This window comes from Xenopus laevis, chromosome 9_10S, assembly GCF_017654675.1.
Source record: "Xenopus laevis strain J_2021 chromosome 9_10S, Xenopus_laevis_v10.1, whole genome shotgun sequence".
Taxonomy (NCBI): domain Eukaryota; kingdom Metazoa; phylum Chordata; class Amphibia; order Anura; family Pipidae; genus Xenopus; species Xenopus laevis.
The window spans coordinates 105,327,407-105,346,597 of NC_054388.1; the positions used below are offsets into that span (position 1 = coordinate 105,327,407).

At 41.6% G+C, this 19,191-nt stretch overlaps 1 protein-coding gene across 1 annotated transcript; it reads right to left on the reverse strand.

Moving 5' to 3' along the window:
• Positions 1-1,604: 1,604 nt before the first annotated feature.
• Positions 1,605-16,974, reverse strand: ciao3.S (cytosolic iron-sulfur assembly component 3 S homeolog). Its single transcript, XM_018239308.2, has 11 exons — positions 16,786-16,974; positions 12,703-12,798; positions 10,868-11,011; positions 10,433-10,565; positions 9,404-9,538; positions 8,132-8,250; positions 7,292-7,421; positions 7,111-7,183; positions 5,755-5,892; positions 3,607-3,764; positions 1,605-1,989 (listed from the first exon to the last, which is right to left on the reverse strand). Exons 1-11 carry the CDS (start codon positions 16,849-16,851, stop codon positions 1,751-1,753), a joined length of 1,431 nt encoding a protein of 476 aa, XP_018094797.1. The 5' UTR covers positions 16,852-16,974; the 3' UTR covers positions 1,605-1,750.
• Positions 16,975-19,191: the final 2,217 nt, after the last annotated feature.

The window sequence follows — 19,191 nt, forward strand, 5'->3', positions numbered from 1 at the left end:
TAATCAAACAAATGATTTATGCTTTCAAAGTTGGCTACAGGGGGTCACCATCTTGTAACTTTGTTATACATCTTTGCAAGACCAAGACTGTGCACATGCTCAGTGTGGTCTGGGCTGCTTAGGGATCATCAAATTATCAAAACAGCAGAAGTCAAATAATATCTGCCAGAAGCCGATACAACAAGACTGATTAATAATCAGAATATACAGACTGCACTGGGTCCTGTGTTGTCATGTAATCTAATGTGGATTTTATAGTTTTTATATTGTTTAATACAAACTTTCTCCAACTCTGCAGAACCAGTGGCTGCAGCAAAATAATCCTCCAAATAGAATCCCAGTTTATCTGTTTAAATCTGGCTCCATGATCTTTGTCCTGCAGCTGGAGTTGGAAACAGTAAAGGGGATGTAAAGGCAAAAATAAAATCCAATACAAATCTCTACACAGTCGCCGACTGCTCTACAGGGAAACAAACAAAGCTGCTTGAGTTCTGCATGGCTGGGAAGTGGGGGCTCCCCCTGCTGTTCATAAGTATGATTGTTTCCCTGCAGAGCAGTTAGGGACCGTCTGACAATTCCTATCCACAGCAGTAAATGAAGGGAGAATTTCACTGCATACAGTCAGGTTTATTATAAAAACAGTACACATTTTTTAATTAAAGTATATTGGAGATAGGTTTCTTTTTCATTAAAGACAGTAAAAATGGGATTTTATTTTTTTGCCTTTACATGCCATTTAATCACTGCAGGGTGCCAGTTTCTCACTAGAACAGACTGGAGTGTTTTTCAGTGAAACAAAGTGCTGGCACAGGGTCTCGGGGGGGGGGGGAGCAGTTATTGTGATAATATTCCTGCTGCAGGTCTTTCCTTGGCTTCTATAAAAGGTTTCACACTACACTGGATCTTATTTTGCCAAATATGCCCTCGTCTTAACATCCCATAATCCTCAATACTTCCCTGCAAAGTCACGAGTAATCATTGTGACAATAAACCAGCACAGGGGGACTTATGCCACTGCGATGGAGGGGAGGAAACTTGCGCAGAGGGAGCCACTCCATGCAGGTACAATCTTATATAGATTTTTTTTTAAATTTACAAACAAAACAAAAAACAGAATAAAATCATTGCACACGGTCGATAAGGAGATAGGAAACATAATTTAACCCTTTGGTGGCAGGAGAAGAGGGTGCTGGACTGAATTGTAGCGGGAATGCAACAGTTGAGCCTCTCGCCCCAACTCAAACTCTTTAAGATATCTGCAATATAGTTAGTTAGCCAAAAATGTAATGTATAAAGGCTGGAGTGAGTGGATGTGTAACATAATAGCCAGAACATTACTTCCTGCTTTTCAGCTCTCTTGGTTTCCACTGATTGGTTACCAGACAGTAACCAATCGGTGACTTGAGGTGGGGGCACATGGGTCATAACTGTTGCTTTTGAATCTGAGCTGAATGCTGAGGATCAATTACAAACTCACTGAACAGTTATGTCCCATGTGGCCCCCCTTATAGTCACTGACTAACTCAGAGTTAGAGAGCTGAAAAGCAGGAAGTAGTGTTCTGGCTATTATGTTACACATCCAGTCACTCCAGCCTTTATACATTACATTATTGACTAACTAACTATATTAGAAATATGTTTTAATTTGCACAGCCTATTTATTTACCCAGTTTTTATTTTTACGCTGAACTGTTCCTTTAGAGTCAAGCTCCTCATGAGATGATGAAGGTGCTGTTCCGCCATAACCTCGTCACCATTTGATGGTCAGTCCACTGTTTATTTTCTCCACCTCGTGGTACTGCGTGTGCAGAACTTGTCTGGCCCTGGGCGAATCACAGCCTTGCAGCCAATCTCTGTAGATCTGTGTGACTTGTTTCCATTCCTCCGGCCGCTCGCTCCTCATCGAGTTGTACAGCTCTTCTACCCTCTGCAGTAAATCCTTACCGACTTCTCCCTCTGCCTTGATCTGACCCCCGCCATTCAAACAACCTAAACACAAGCAGATAAGATTCATTCAGGGCCACGATCTCCTGCTATTGTCAAACTACAACTCACAGGGAACTTGTTGCTCAGGGACAGAGGTGAGTTCTGGTTTAGAGATTCCTGGATTAGTGTCGAAGCTACTTGCATATTATTGGCCAATTCTTTCAGAGATTAGCTGTCCAATCAATAAACAGAAACATGCGTGGGCATTGGTACTGTGCAGGGTAACAATCCTCTGGATATTAAAGGAGACATTTTTGTGAACAATAAGAATGTACCAGTGCATTATACTCATTTAGATATAGAAGAATTGTTCTTAAAAAAGTAGCATTTCAGGCTGATTTATTGAATATTTCTGCAAAAACCCTAATAATCCCTCCCTTCTCTTCCACTTCCTGCTCCCTGAATTCCCAGGCTGTGCACTCAGCTCACTGCACTGTAGGACAGGAACCAATCAGCAGCTAGCAGGACCTGATAGGGAACTGAAGCCTGTCTGTGCTTGTGTGACTGCAGGGTTGTGATTGGCTGTCCCCCCTACTGTGCTTCTGGCAGGGACCATTAGGACACACCCACCTCTCACTTGAAACACCGACAGGGACTAGAGAACATCTATAGGGAGCGCCAATAAAGGGGCAATATTTAAAGATAAAATTTATTTTTAGCACCGTGTAAAAGCAACACCTTATATTACTTATAATTGCCTACACAATTAGGGTTTTTTCATTTATCCTATGTCTCCTTTAAGGATTCCAGATCAGAGGCAATCCCACCGTACTTAAATGAGAAGCTCCCCCTACGGTCAAAAATAAAGAGTATTGGTCCCAATAGTTATTGTAAGTTATCAGTATAAATGTAAAAGTAAAAATGGGCAGATTTATCAAGGGTCAAATTGAAAATTTAGAGATTTTCTTATGGCCAAAACGGTCAAATTCCACTAGGGAATTGTTAAAATTTGATTCGAGTTTTTTTTTAAATATCTAATTAAATGTTCAAGGTTTATCATACTCTGGCCCTTTAAGAGTTTGAAATCCCCACCTAAAACCTGCCAAATGACTGTTTTAGTCAATGGGAGACGTCCAGGGGTCAATTTAGAGTTGTTTGCAGCCTTCCTGACAAGAGGTTTTTTCAGAAAAAAAACTCAAATCGAGTTTTTAAAACTCCAATCGAATTCGATTCGAGTTTTCGGGTCGATTCCATTCGTCCGAGTTTGAAATGTATTAAACAAATTTTTTTTTTAATTAGTTAGAATTTATGGGAGTTTAGGGGAGTTTTTAAAAACTCCCATGAATTCGAAATTCGATAAATCTGCCGCTAAATGTCTTCCAAAAGGATAATGAGCCTCTCCCTGGCAAAGACTGGTAATGAAATGAAATCTTCTAGCCGAGCGGGTGTGGGATAAAGATACAGGGCTGCAATTGCCTCGCTCTGTCTTCTTTCTTCTCTCCCTTCCCTCTTTTTGTTGTTTCTAACCGTTTGTTTTTATGTTTTGAAAACTGAAAAATAAAATCTTAAAAAAATACAAAAACAATAAAAAGATACAGGGCTGCGCTATTCTATTCTAAATCAGGGTTTGGTGGGTATGGCAGCTCCATGTGACCCCAGACAATGCAATAAGTGAATTACCTGAGGGGCAGGCCATCACCTCGACATAGTGATACGGGGAGCGGCCGCGTTTCAGCTTCTGCACCAGGTTCTGAATGTTCCGGAAGCCGTAGGCCAGAGCAAAGTTTAACACAACATCGCCGTCTTTTTCAAGAGTCACTTCCTGGAAGTCCTTGTTCCTAACGGGAAGCAGTAAAGGAAAGAGTTCTCGAAGGGACAGTGTCTCCAATATGAAACGGGTTACACAATGAATGATTACACCCCCTCCTTTTCAAGAGGAACAAAGCCTCACATACATTTAGTTGGCCCCTGGTTAAAGGGGTGGCTCACCATTAAGTTAAAGGAAAACTATACCTCCCAAACAATGTAGGTCTCTATAAAAAGATATTGCATAAAACAGCTCATGTGTAAAACCCTGCTTCATGTTAATAAACCATTTTCATAATATACTTCTTTAGTAGTATGTGCCATTGGGTAATCGTAAATAGAAAATTGCCAATTTAAAAAATAAGGGCCGCCCCCTGGGATCCTATGATTCACGGTGCACACAAACAAACCATACATGTTAGGTCACATGAGCCAATTAACAGACAGAGTTGTGTCTTTTGCTTCCACACTTCTTCCTGTTACAGTAAGAGCTGCAGTATTTCTGGTCAGGTGATCTCTGAGGCAGCACACAGACCATCACTAAATGGTGGTTCAAGGCAAGAGATGTAAAAGGGCAATATTTACTTCAATATATATTCCAGTTTGGTAAGATTCTTTAATATGTAACTTAATATGATGTAAACCATCTGTTGCTTAAGTGTTCAATTTGGGGGTATAGTTTTCCTTTAACTTTAAGGGGGTTATTTATCAAAGTCAGAATTCTAAAAACTCGAAAAATTTTAGTTTTTTTTTTTTTTAGTGGAAAAAGAACCTTGAATTTTTCATGATTTTTTATACCTCGAGGATGCAAAAAGTCTGGATCCAAAAATCCGGCATCTCAGACCTGCCGAGGTTGTATATAAGTCAATGGTCACTATCCTGTTTGGAATTTTCTGTGGTTCTGCGCAGGAATTAGCCTGAAAATCTGACTATTTCGGGTAAAAATTCGGAGCAATTCGGGGGTAAAAAAAAATCATGATTTGGATTTGCACTCGATTTCATTGAGTTTTTCCCCAATACGTTTAAATTAGGGATGTACCAAATACAGGATTTGGTGCATCAGAGCAGCCTCTTTCTTTCTCCTGACAACTTCCTTGACTACTTGGTGGTCAGACTGGTGGGAAACTGACCAGCAGGTGGCGCTGTTGTAACAAAATTAATTCATTGTAACAATAGATCCCTTAATATCTTGCAATAAAAACAAAATAAATAATGAATGTACATTACAAAAGTGCTTAGAATAGCATCAATTTTACATTCTCTTATCCTTTAAAGGGGAAGGAAACCTTGTTGGCGCAAAACCCCCCCCCCTCCCATTTGTTGCCCACCCTCCCTCCTCCCCCCTGGCCTACCCGTCCCGCTGGGCAAATGCCCCTAACTTGTTACTTACCCTTCTGCGCAGGTCCAGTCCAGGGAGTTCACAGACGACATCTTCTTCCATGCGATCTTCTTCCTGCTTTGAATGACGCATGCGCAGTAGGATCATTTCGCCGGTACGATCTACTGCGCATGCGGGTGACTTTTGGCGCATGCGCAGTAGATCCGTACAGGCGAAATGATCCTACTGCGCATGCGCCAAAACGCCGTTCACAGCAGGAAGAAGATCGCGTGGAAGAAGATGTCGTCTGTGAACTCCCTGGACTGGACCTGCGCAGAAGGGTAAGTAACAAGTTAGGGGCATTTGCCCAGCGGGACGGGTAGGCCAGGGGGGAGGAGGGAGGGTGGGCAACACACGGGAGGGGAGGGTTTTTGCGCCACCTAGGTTTCCTTCCCCTTTAAGAGAGGTGGCCCATTGAGAAAAAGGACCCCCAAACTATAGAAATCAGGGGCATCCAACATGCATCTCTCCAGCAACAATTTTGAGAGAGTTCAGCCTCACATGGAGTGCCACGAATGAAAAACAGAAAAGGCCTGGTCTCACTCATTGTACAAACGATACGTGCGAACCCAGTGTGGCCCACAGACATTTCTAGGAGCCAGTAGATAGAACACACAGATAAATACAGGAAACATTGTACTTACTTTAAGGGTTTGTAAACAATTGTATCCACATGAAGACCAAAGAGCTCGTGTGCTGCGTGTCTGAACACATGCTCCAGGTACCCCCCTGATCCACCACCCTGGTGTCCCTTTGGCTCCTCTTGTGCCTCACTGCTCAACCTGTCCAAAAAGAATTGGAACACAGAAATAGTACGATTTGTCCAGCCCATAATTCAGTACAAAAAACACCCTCAAGACAAGAAACCCAGAGACAAGAAATCTCCAGATTTAAAAAGTTTTCCCTTCTTTTATACCTTTTTTTTGGCTTCCACTACTATAAAATGCAGAATTTATTTCCATTATTTCCATTTCTCCAGAGTTTACATCCAAATAACAGAAATCGGACTAGATTTGTGAATTGGTGAAGGAGTGAAATTTAGAATAAAATGAATATTTAAGGGTTAGGGAGCCTTACTGCCACCTAGTGTACTTGATGCAGAATCACACCTACCAGCTGTAGATTTAGCCAAGAGTCCTGCGAGGAACCATTTTGTAAGACCCAGACCCGCTGCCCGTGACCTGAACCGCAACCCACATTTTTACCCACTTTGATCCGTAACCCGACCCGGACCCGCAACTGCCTTAACCACAACCTGACCCGCCGACTACCATCAAACAGGAAGTGATGTTGCTGCAAACTGAAAGTAACGTCATCAAAAGTGGGCGGGGACAGAAACAAGTTTTGTAAAACTTAAAGGAGTAAAATATAGACAATATTACATAAGATAAGAAATTTAGATGAGACTCACAACCCAACCCGCAGACCCGCACCTGAAAATCCTACCCTCCAGGTGCCTGGTTTTTTTGCGGGTAACCCACGGGTACCTGACCCGCTGCAGGACTCTACATGCAGATTTTATTATTAGCCCTATTCTATTAAAGGAACAGTTCAGTGTAAAAATAAAAATTGGATAAATAGATAGGCTGTGCAAAATAAAAAATGTTTCTAATATAGATAGTTAGCCAAAAATGTAATGTATAAAGGCTGGAGTGACTGGATGTGTAACATAATAGCCTGAACACTACTTCCTGCTTTTCAGCTCTCTTGGTTTCTGCTGATTGGTTATCAGCCAGTAACCAATCAATGACTTGAGGGGGGGGGGCACATGGGACATAACTGTTGCTTTTGAATCTGAGCTGAATGCTGAGGATCAATTACAAACTCAATGAACAGTTATGTCCCATGTGGCCCCCCCTTCAAGTCGCTGACTAACTCAGAGTTAGAGAGCTGAAAAGCAGGAACTGTTCCTTTAAACTGCACAGTAACAAACATAGCAAAGCACCAGCAGGAAAGAAAACATTGCCTTTCCTCATAGTATTGATCTTAATAATACTTACAAGGTATCGAGTGGAGATGGGTCCACATCAGATAAAGACAGCCCCTCTTGTTCCAGCATCCTCAGCACCTCCCCTATAAGATTAAAAGTAAAGTGCTATGGCAGAAGCCCAGTGTCCCAGAGAAGCAAGCCAGTAGCAAGAATTCAGCAGTACTAGTGAGAGATACAGAAGAGTAACCAACCAGTGGTGATCACACAGTCTACATCCCGGGTCTCATACTCTTCATTGTAGAAGTCCGGCCTAGAGGCCTCCAGTTTCTTGTCGTAACAAGGCATGACTGTCACGTGGTAGATCTGGTTGGGCTTCAGGCTCTACGGGCATCAGAGAAACAAGGGAGAGAACATGAACCTGGAAAGAGATTTACTCACATAAAGGGATACGGTCAATGGAAAACGTGTTTTTTTTTTAAATGCATCAGTTAATAGTGCTGCTCCAGCAGTCTTCTTTTTCAAAAGAGCAAACAGATTTTTTTATATTTAATTTTGAAATCCGACATGGGGCTAGACATATTGTCAGTTTCCCAGCTGCCCTCTGTCATATGAATTGTGCTCTGATAAACTTCAGTCACTCTTTACTGCAAGTTGGGAGTGATATCACCCCCCCCCCCAGCAGCCTAACAACAGAACAATAGCAACTTAACCAGATAGCAGCTCCCTAACACAAGATAACAGCTGCCTGGTAGATCTAAGAACAGCACTCAATAGTAAAATCCAGGTCACACTGAGACACATTCAGTTACATTGAATAGGAGAAACAACAGCCTGCCAGAAAGCAGTTCCATCCTAAAGTGCTGGCTCTTTCTGAAAGCACATGACCAGGCAAAATGACCTGAGATGCACCTACACACCAATATTACAACTAAAAAAAATACACTTTTTGGGTTAGGAATTACATTTTATATTGTAGAGTGAATTATTTGCAGTGTAAACAGTGTCATTTAGTAATAAAAACGACACCACAAAGATCATAACAGAATCCCTTTAAGGAACACTACAAGGATGTAACCTGAACATGTTGTCACCTTTTCTTTTGCAAAATGGCTTTTCACCAGCGATCCCATGACTTGCTGGGGAGACTTTGTGCTGCTGATATATGGGAGAATGAAGCTGCCATGGGTTTTCTCAGCATAACAGATCCAGCCTAGGGGAAAGAAAGAAAGGACAGGCAATAGCAGTTTGAATCCATGGACCAACTCACAGGAAACGACAGCAAATTGTACACATGAAATAAATGTTGACCTGAGGGGTTATATTGAGCGGTCAAAGACGTGCAGGTTTGCTAACACAAGCAGGTTATTAATGAGTGAGTTAGCAGAACTACACAGCAGCGACTCTAGAGTTGGAGCTGCAGCCACCACTAGGAGGTGCTAAACTGACAACAGAGATATCCAGAATATTTAACACTATTGTCTGCTATGTTCAGATGTACCCCCAGAGTACTTTGGAGTAAACGACTGCATTTGCTTTTTTAGGGGATGCTGCACTGAAAAGCTATTGTTGCAAAGCACAAGCCGAGTGTGATCCCCTACAGCGGTGGTGGGTTCAAGGAATCTTTTATTGTTGAATACCATTAGGACCCCTTTAGCTGCTGTTGTTCCTTAAAGGAACTGTAACATCAAAATATTAAAATGTTTTAGGTAATACAAATATAATGCAGTGTTGCTCTGCACTGGTAAAACTGCTGTGTTTGCTTCATAAACTCTACTATTGTTTATATAAATAAGCTGCTGTGTAGCCATGGGGGCAGCCATTCAAAGGAGAAAGGCTCAGGTTACGCAGCAGATAAGCTCTGTAGAAATAATGGTGTTATCTGTTATCCACTATTTAATCTGTGCCATATAGCTTTTTCTCAATTTCCGCCATTGCTACACAGCAGCTTGTTTATATAAACTATAGTAGTACTTATCCGTTATCTACTGTGTATCCTGTGCTTGAATGGCTGCCCCCATGGCTACACAGCAGCTTGTTTATATAAACTATAGTAGTGTTTCTATAAAATACTTCTTTTTTACTTATTTAAAGTGTGCTTTGAGGGCTAGTCTCATATTTGCAACTTATGCCTTAGATTCTAGAAGAACTGATGCTACAAAGAAATTTTATACTGCCATATTCATAGAACAGTTGCCTGGCAAAATATGGCAACATAAAAAGATATAAAAAGTGGGTATATAGGCTAAGCATGTCAGCGACAAGCAGTTTATGGTGAGTGTTAAACCCGAAATGGATCACCATAAGTAAATATAAGTTGTGAAAACACTTGCTCTATTCTCATCTGAGAATAGCCATCTGAGTACCTGGGCAGGCCGATGCCAGCATGGGTAAGGATTTTTTATCCTCCTTCTGTCTTTTAAATCTCTGTATAAACTCTCGCTGACTCTCCAACAGGCTGAAGTTCCTGGAGAAGGTGGTGTCAAACACATGGTGGACTCCTAGAGGGTACAAAATATGATTTAGGAAGCCAATTAGCCTCAAGCATAATAAATAGGTGATACAAGCTCCAAGCTGAGCGGAAGCCCTGCTCATCCAATCACTGAGTTACTGGCTGTAAGCCCTGCTCAGCCAAACACTGAGTTACTGGGTGTAAGCCCTGTTTAGCCAATCACTGAGTTACTGGGTGTAAGCCCTGCTCAGCCAATCACTGAGTTACTGGGTGTAAGCCCTGCTCAGCCAAACACTGAGTTACTGGGTGTAAGCCCTGTTTAGCCAATCACTGAGTTACTGGCTGTAAGCCCTGCTCAGCCAATCACTGAGTTACTGGGTGTAAGCCCTGTTTAGCCAATCACTGAGTTACTGGGTGTAAGCCCTGCTCAGCCAATCACTGAGTTACTGGGTGTAAGCCCTGTTTAGCCAATCACTGAGTTACTGGGTGTAAGCCCTGCTCAGCCAATCACTGAGTTACTGGTTGTAAGCCCTGCTCAGCCAATCACTGAGTTACTGGGTGTAAGCCCTGCTCAGCCAATCACTGAGTTACTGGGTGTAAGCCCTGCTCAGCCAATCACTGAGTTACTGGGTGTAAGCCCTGCTCAGCCAATCACTGGGTTACTGGGTGTAAGCACTGTTTAGCCAATCACTGAGTTACTGGGTGTAAGCCCTGCTCAGCCAATCACTGGGTTACTGGGTGTAAGCCCTGCTCAGCCAATCACTGGGTTACTGGTTGTAAGCTCTGTTTAGCCAATCACTGAGTTACTGGGTGTAAACCTTGCACAGCCAATCACTGAGTTACTGGGTGTAAGCCCTGCTCAGCCAATCACTGAGTTACTGGGTGTAAGCCCTGCTCAGCCAATCACTGAGTTAGTGAGGATTAAGGGAGTAGAAGTTACTACCTAACTGTTTGAAGAATGAAGTTAATTTCTGTGCAGTGTCCTGAATGCTCAGGTTAAATCTTGCAGCCAGAGAAGCCCATGACTGTGGGGACACAGAAACCACCACCACTTTGTGTTCCGACGGATCCTCTGCCTGGGGACAAAAAGAAAGATACGAAGTGTAACTGTAGCCGCCATGGTGAAATCATCTGATCTGATAACCAACTTACATAGTGGGGCTCATTTATAAACACTGGGCAAATTTGCTCATGGGCAGTAACCTGTAGCAGCCAGCGGCTGGTTTTACTATGAATGCAAGCGTTTGATTGGTTGCCATGGGTTACTGCCAATGGGCAAATTTGCCTAGTGTTTAATATAAACCCCATTGTCTTTTGACATACGAGGTGGAAAATGATTTAATAATAGACTTCATCTTACAGAGGGCAAGTTACTCACTTTATTTTGCTTTAGAATCTTGTAGAGCTCCTCGTGGCTCTGCTGAGTGATGAGGATGGTTTCTGCTGATGTCACACAGCCGCTGCAGGCCAGACAGTCATTAAGAGTGATCTTTGCTTTCTCCAACCTCCGGGCAGCTCCTTCCTATTGAGAAAGAACTTGTCACTTTTTATGAAAAAGCTAATGCTGATTGGCTACAAGTCTGTCCATCTTTGGGAATGTTCAAATGTCCTGGATGACTAGAGCTGCCTCTTCCACTGCTCACGTCCAGCTTGGTTACACTTTGCTACAATACACTCAGCTCTCAATGGAACATACAGCATGGAGAGACGCTCATTAACATGAGATTGCAAAGATGCCAGTGCTAGAGACTGAATGAGGAACACGAGGGGCTAAAATGGTTAGAAAGAGCAAGATAGAATGCTGAGAACATGTGATATACAGAGACATAATATCCAGGGCAGAATGGCACGAGGCATCAGATGAATAGACATGCTACAGACATTTAAGGGGTTTTACTATCAAACCCCCTCATTATTCTCTGCAATCGACTCCACGACCAAATCAGCACGGGTTTTTTCCCCTTATTCATCAATACGTTTTCCCTGTACGGGAAAAAACTCGTACGAAAATTCGAATGGTACAAAGTTTTTGGATTTTCCACCGAAAAGTCATAAAATATCCCCTTATTTATCAATACATTTTTCCCAAAAGTTTCCTGTGTGGGAAAAAACTCGAAAAAATTTAATTTTGCCCAAAAATCTTTGGATTATTGCACGAAACCCAGCACAGATCAGGATATCTTCTGGACTTCTCCCCTTGACTTAAATACAAGTTTTTTCATCCTCGGGATATAATAAATGTCGAAAAATTAGAGGTTTCTTTTTCCCACTAAAAATTTGGATTTTATAGTCCAAAAAAAAAAAACTTGAATTTTACTAATTTTTGGCATTCGGTCTTTAAAGGAGAAGGAAAGCTACCTAAACAGATTATTGCCAATAGATTAGCCACAATAGTGCAAGCTATAACACTATATTTATTCCATAGAATGCTTTACCATACCTAAATAAACATCTCTAGAAGTTGTTTAGGATAGCAGCTGCAGTATTAGCTTGGTGTGACATCACTTCTTGCTCAATCATAACTCGGGGCTCAGACAGCAGGGAGAGGAGGAGGGAGAGGGGAAAGGGGAGAGAGAGGAGCAAACTGAGCATGCTCAAGCCCAAGCCCTGGAGGTTTAAGCTGAAAACAGGAAGTCTGATACAGAAGCCCATGAGTACACAATAGAAGGAAAGAAATGTGCTGTTTCTTTTGACAGAGGACTCAGAGCAGCATTACTTTGAGGGTTTACTGGTGTATTTATATAGACCTTTCTGATAAAGCTTACTTAATTTTAGCCTTTCCTTTTTCTTTAATTAATAATCCCATTAATATACATAGCATTTAAAGGACAAGGAAAGCCATTTAATTGGAGCCACTATTTTAGGAACCCCATGTAATCAAACCCCTTTTTCACTGGACTGGTGCTCCTTTTAGAAAAGATTCAACATCCCAGGCATAAACTGATGCAGTGCTGCCTCTTGGCAGACTTGGACTGTAGAGTAAACTGTACTACGTGTGTGTTAGTCTCAGTCTGCCCTAGGGACACCATGGCAGTGCAGACTTAACCACTGGCCTAGGTAAAAACAATTAGCAACTGGATTCAGTGAAAAGTGCTTAACATATTGCCCCCCACCCCACAAATCAAGCTTTATTTGCCCTTAAATCCATAGGATGGCAGGCATTGGCTAATGTGTTTAAATATAAATGCATGTGAACCAATTTCAAACACTCACTTGATTAATCTGAACGTAACTTCCATCATCTTCAATTTGGATCTTAGCTGTGGCTCTCCCCGCCTTCTTCTCAACCTTGATTGGCTTGATGCACTCCTGAGCAAGAAATGGAATAACAATAAATAAACAAGTGTATTTTTAATCCAAGTTGCCTGCATTGCAGTATTATTATGCTTTATTTATAATACAGGTATGGGACCGGTTATCCAGAATGCTCTGGACCTGGGGCTTTCTGGATAATGGATCTTTCCGTAATTTGGATCTTCATACCTTAAAGAGGTGGTTCACCTGTAAATTAACTTTTAGTATGGTATAGAATGGCTATTTCTAAACAGTTTTTCAATTTGTCGTCATTACCATATATACTCGAGTATAAGCCGAGTTTTTCAGCCCCCAAAATATGCTGAAAAACTCTACCTCCTTCTATCTAGCCAGGAGTAGACCCCTTCTAAAAAGGCAACAGATGTATTGTTATTGCTACTTTTTATTCCTCATCTTTCTCCTATTCATATTCCAGTCTCTTATTCAAACCAGTGCATGGTTGCTGGGGAAATTTGGACCCTAGCTACCAGATTGCTTAAAATGCAAACTGATGAGCTGCTGGATAAACTCAAAAATACCTCAAATAATAAAAAATGAAAACCAATTGCAAATTATCTCAGGATATCACTCTCTGCATCATACTTAAAGTTATCTCAAAGGTGAACAATCCCTATAACCCTTACCTTGATTCTTACAGAGCCCTAAAATGCTTATGGCACTGAGATGAAGGGCCCCAGAGCTGGGGCCAATGTCCCTCTAATCACCCAGAGCAGGAGAACAGCCACTTTACACCCATCACCACTGCGTTTCCCCAGTAACTCCCAGCCAATCCCAAAGCAGACATTCCAGGGATTAATTAAGTAGCAATCTACCATCCCCCCACAAACTATTGAAAAGGACTGTGGTTCTTTAACTACTACTGAACTGCAGTTCCCAGCATTCTGCTTAAAGGGGTTCTACACCTTTAAATGAACCTTTAGTATGATGTAGAGAGGGATATTCTGAGACCATTTGTAATTAGTTTTCATGTTTTATTATTTGTGGTTTATGAATTAGCTTTTTATTCAGCAGCTCTCCGGTTTGCAGTTTCAGTAATCTGGTTGCTAGGGTCCACATTCACCTAGCAACCATGCACTGATTGGAATAAGAGACTGGAATATGAATAGGAGAGGCCTGAATAGAAGGATCAGTAATAAAAAGTAGCAATAACAATAAATGTGTCGCCTTACAGAGCGTTTGCTTGTAGATGGGGTCAGTAAATTAACTTTTAGTATGGTATAGAATGGCTATTTCTAAACAGTTTTTCAATTTGTCGTCATTACCGTATATACTCGAGTATAAGCCGAGTTTTTCAGCCCCCAAAATATGCTGAAAAACTCTACCTCGGCTTATACTCGGGTCAAGCGCAAAAACGGCCTAAGAATATTCGCCGGCACCTTAGAATAGTAGCCGGCGCCTAAGAATAGTAGCCGGCGCCTAAGAATAGTCATCCAAAAACTAGATTGAAACTTACCAGAAGCTGCTGCATTTCTCACCCTCGGCTTATACTCGAGTCAATAAGCTTTCCCAGTTTTTGGAGGTAAAATTAGGTACCTCGGCTCAGTTTTTATTTTTTAATTACTTGCATTTTTCTTCTGACCCTTTCCAGCTTTCAAAAGGGGGTCCCTGACCCCATTTAAAACCAAATCTCAGCAAGGCTATAAATGTATTGTTATTGCTACTTTTTATTACTCATCTTTCTATTCAGGCCTCTCCTATTCATATTCCAGTCACGTAATCAAATCAATGCATGGTTACTAGGGTAATTAAGACCCTAGCCATCAGATGGCTGAAACTGCAGAGCTGCGGAATAAAAAGCTAAATAACTCAAAACCCACAAATAATAAAAAATGAAAGCCAATTGCAAATTGTCTCAGAATATCCCTCTCTACATCATACTCAAAGTTAACTTAAAAGGTGAAAGAGCACTTTAAGTCTACTAGAAAATCATGTAAACATTAAATAAAGCCAATAGGCTGGTTTTGCCTCCAATAAGGATCAATTATATCTTAGTTGGGATCAAGTACAAGCGACTGTTTTATTATTACAGAGAAAAAGGAAATCCTTTTTGTAAATATTCCGATTATTTGGATAAAATTGAGTCGATGGGAGACAGCATTACCGTAATTTGGATCTTTTCTGGAGAACGGGTTTCCGGATGACGGATCCCATAGCGGTATTATAAATATTGATTTTAATTGTGGACGTATTCTACGGCGTTCTATGGAGATTATACATCATTCCCAGCAGTCCCTGTCCCAGTGGAGCTTACAATCTAAGGTCCCCATTCCATTTACACTCACTAGGGCCAGTTTTATCAGGAGCCAATGAACGTGTCAGTGTGTGTTTGGAGTGTGGGAGAAAACTCACACATGGAGAGAACATACAAACTCCTGGCATTCGGGTATGGTAGAGAGATAAATACCCCAATACTCAAGCGCACGGCCACGTGTTATCTTTCCAGTGCATGAGGCACATGGCAAAGCAATTTGCACGGTGCAATCTGATTGGGCGGGCCCAGTGCTGACATTATCTATCTAACCAGGAGTAGAACTACAACCAGGAGACAACTCATGTTAGGGATGACTGTGCTCTCTGTGTCTGAGGGAACACCCAGCACTGATGTTACTGTTATGTGGAAAGGCTGTAATAATATTTTTGCACTATATATCCCAGAATTCGACTGGGGGGGGGGTGCTCAGGCCAGTGAAAGTGCTGAGAGGGCATCAGGCTGCTTAAAGGGGGTGGTTCACATTTAAGGTAACTTTTATGTTTGTATGTTATAGAATAGTCAATTTTAAGCAACTTTTCATTTGGTTTTCATTATTTATTTCGTATAGTTTTAAAGTTATTTGTCTTTTTCTTCCGACTCTTTGAAGCTTTCGAATGGGCGTCGCTGACCCCTTCTAAAAAGGCAACAGATGTATTGTTATTGCTCCTTTTAATCCTCATCTTTCTCCTATTCATATTCCAGTCTCTTATTCAAACCAGTGCATGGTTGCTAGGGGAATTTGGACCCTAGCTACCAGATTGCTTAAAATGCAAACTGAAGAGCTGCTGGATAAACTCAAAAATACCTCAAATAATAAAAAATGAAAACCAATTGCAAATTATCTCAGAATATCACTCTCTGCATCATACTAAAAGTTATCTAAAAGGTGAAGAATCCCTACAACCCTTACCTTGATTCTTACAGAGCCCTACAATGCTTATGGCACTGAGATGAAGGGCCCCAGAGCTGGGGCCAATGTCCCTCTAATCACCCAGAGCAGGAGAACAGCCACTTTACACCCATCACCACTGCCTTTCCCCAGTTACTCCCAGCCAATACCAGGGCAGACATTCCAGGGATTAATTAAGTAGCAATCTACCATCCCCCCACAAACTATTGAAAAGGACTGTGGTTCTTTAACTATTACTGAACTGCAGTTCCCAGCATTCTGCTTAAAGGTGTTCTACACCTTTAAATGAACCTTTAGTATGATGTAGAGAGGGATATTCTGAGACCATTTGTAATTAGTTTTCATGTTTTATTATTTGTGGTTTATGAGTTATTCAGAAGCTCTCCAGTTTGCAATTTCAGTAATCTGGTTGCTAGGGTCCAAATTCCCCTAGCAACCATTCACTGATTGGAATAAGAGACTGGAATATGAATAGGATAGGCCTGAATAGAAGGATCAGTAATAAAAAGTAGTAATAACAATCAGTAATAAAAAAGGTGTCGCCTTACAGAGCATTTGCTTGTAGATGGGGTCAGTGACCCCCCCATTTGAAAGCCGCAGTCAAAAGCAAAAGGCAAATCAAAAAAATATAAGAAATAAACAAGGAAGACCAATTGAAAATAAAACTGCTGGGAATTAGTCATTCTATAACATACTATAAATTACTTAACGGCGAACCACCCCTTTACGCCACTCCATTGCTCCTAAATGATCTAACACGCCCTTCCTGTAACCCGTCTCATTCCTCTGCCAATTCTTCAATCGCCCCGAGATCACTGACCTGCGAAGGGCCGATAAAATCATCCAGATCAGTGAGCTGCAGCACCCCACTGAAGGACGCCGCCATGTCTAAAGGACTCCAATAGCCTGACAGAAGCTACTTCCGGGATCTGTACCGCAGCGTTCGCCGTCATAAACGTCACACACGTTCACTGCACCACGTGACTGCTCTACTTGGGAGCAGAGTGTGAGACGGAGGGGCCGCTTGGAGTCCTTAAGTGTCCGAAATATGGGAGGGGAAAATAGTGAATAAAAAGAACCATTAGTGGGTTATTATGCTTCCAAGTGCTTTGTTAACAGACTGCCGTCTTAGATTTTAGTCGAAGGTGCTGAGCTGTTGAAGGGAGTGATGGTTCCTATAGAAACAAGGGCAGCCATCAAACTTTTGGCAACAAACAAGTTATTTATCTGGGCTCCACTAACACAAGTCCATAGTACCCAAGCTTGTGCCCCTATGATACACACTCTTGACTCACCAATCATTAAACTGGTGATTTACCTTGAAGTTAACTCTTAGGGGCCCATTTACTTTGCTCGAGTGAAGGAATAGAATAAAAAAAACGTTGAATTTTGAATGTTTTTTTTGGCTGCTTCGACCATCGAATTGGCTACTTCGACCTTCGACTTTGAATCGAACGATTCAAACTAAAAATTGTTTGAATATTCGACCATTCGATAGTCAAAGTACTGTCTCTTTTAAAAAAACTTTGACCCCCTACTTCGCCACCTAAAACCTGCCGAGGTGCAATGTTAGCCTATGGGGAAGGTCCCCATAGGCTTTCTAACAATTTTTTGGTTGAAGAAAAATCGTTCGATCAATGGATTAAAATCCTTCGAATCGAACGATTCGAAAGAATTAATCGTTCGATCGAACTATTTGCGGTAAATCCTTCGACTTTGATATTCGATTTCCATTCGGCAGTAGAATGTCGAGGGTTAATTAACCCTCGATATTCAACCATATGTAAATTTGCCCCTAAGTATGTTATACAATGGCCAAGTCTAACCATTATTTAAATTGGTCTTCATTATTTATTTTTTTATAGTTTTGAATTTTTCCCTTCATCCAACAAATGGGAGGTCCACTGACCCCGTCTAAAAATGAATGCTCTGTAAGGCTACAAATTTATTGTTATTGCTACTTTTTATTACTTATCTTTCTATTCAGTCCATCTCCTATTCATATTCCAGTCTCTCAAATCAATGCATGGTTTCTGGGGTAATTTGGACCCTAGCAACCAGATTGCTGAATTTGCTGGAGAACTGCTGAATAAAAAGCTAAATAACTCAAAAAACACAAATAATAAAAAATTAAAAACAAATGCAAATTGTCTCAGAATATCACACTCTGCATCATACTAAGGGGCAGATTTACTAAAGGGCGAATTGTCGCCAGCGACTAATAATAAAAAAATGAAAACCAATTGTAAATTGTCTCATAGTATCACTCTCTGTATCAGGAGTCCCCAACCTTTTTTACCGGTGAGCCACATTCAAATGTAAAAAAAGTCGGGAAGCATGCAAAAATTCCTGGGGTTGCAAATATGGGCTGTGATTGGTTATTTGGCAGCCTCTATGTGGACTGGCAGCCTACAGGATACTCTGTTTGGCAGTACACCTGATTTTTATGCAACAAAACTTACCTTCAAGTCAGGGATTCAAGAATAAGCGCCTGCTTTGAGGCCACTGGGAGCAACATCCAATGGGTCGGAGAGATACATTTTACTCACAAGCCACTGGTTGGGGACCACTGCTCTACAGTGGTCCCCACCGTTTTCAGGGACTTCGTGCAGGCGTCACTTTGCTAGTGAAGGAGATAGACGCTACTACACTAGTGGTGATTCGCACTCTATCGCCAGGTGAATTTTGCTCTGGCAAATGGACGTTACGCCGAAAATTCACTAAAATGCAGATTTTACTGAACTTTAACTCTTTTGCAAGACTTGCCTTTGCCAGCTCAGACCAGGCGAAGTGCAATGGAGTGCATAGATCTTCCTCACTCTTCTTCTTCAACTTTAAATTTCCCGCTGTATGCAAATTAGCTTGAGCAAAGACCTCTAACGAAGTTGCCCTAGACAGAATTGAATGCTAGCGCATCTTCGCTTTGATTTGCTCGCAGTGCCTAAGTAATGCTAGCGAAAATTCACCAGCATTCGGCGCCTTAGACACAACTTTGCGAAGTGTTGCGATGGCTGCAAAGCCGCCACTGGAGAATTTTCATTGGTTAGTAAATTTACCACTAGAAGTTAACTCAAAGGTGAACAACCCCTTTAAGCTGGCAAGTACTGGGAGTAAATATAGGGAAAACAGACCCTGCTGCTGCTGGGGGCCCAAGGAACTATTCCTTCATGATGTGGCTATGAAACAATATGCTGTGAGGTTTTTCTCAGCCTTTCTTAATAGGCTA

What these genes read in the sequence shown, in the direction of transcription:
- ciao3.S (XM_018239308.2), bottom strand. Translation starts at nt 16,851, where the DNA reads ATGGCGGCGTCCTTCAGTGGGGTGCTGCAGCTCACTGATCTGGATGAT. An exon ending in ATTTTATCGGCCCTTCGCAG is followed by an intron (nt 12,799 to 16,785) that starts GTCAGTGATCTC and finishes TTTCTTGCTCAG; the next exon opens with GAGTGCATCAAGCCAATCAA. An exon ending in GGTGATGGCCTGCCCCTCAG is followed by an intron (nt 1,990 to 3,606) that starts GTAATTCACTTA and finishes GCTTGTGTTTAG; the next exon opens with GTTGTTTGAATGGCGGGGGT.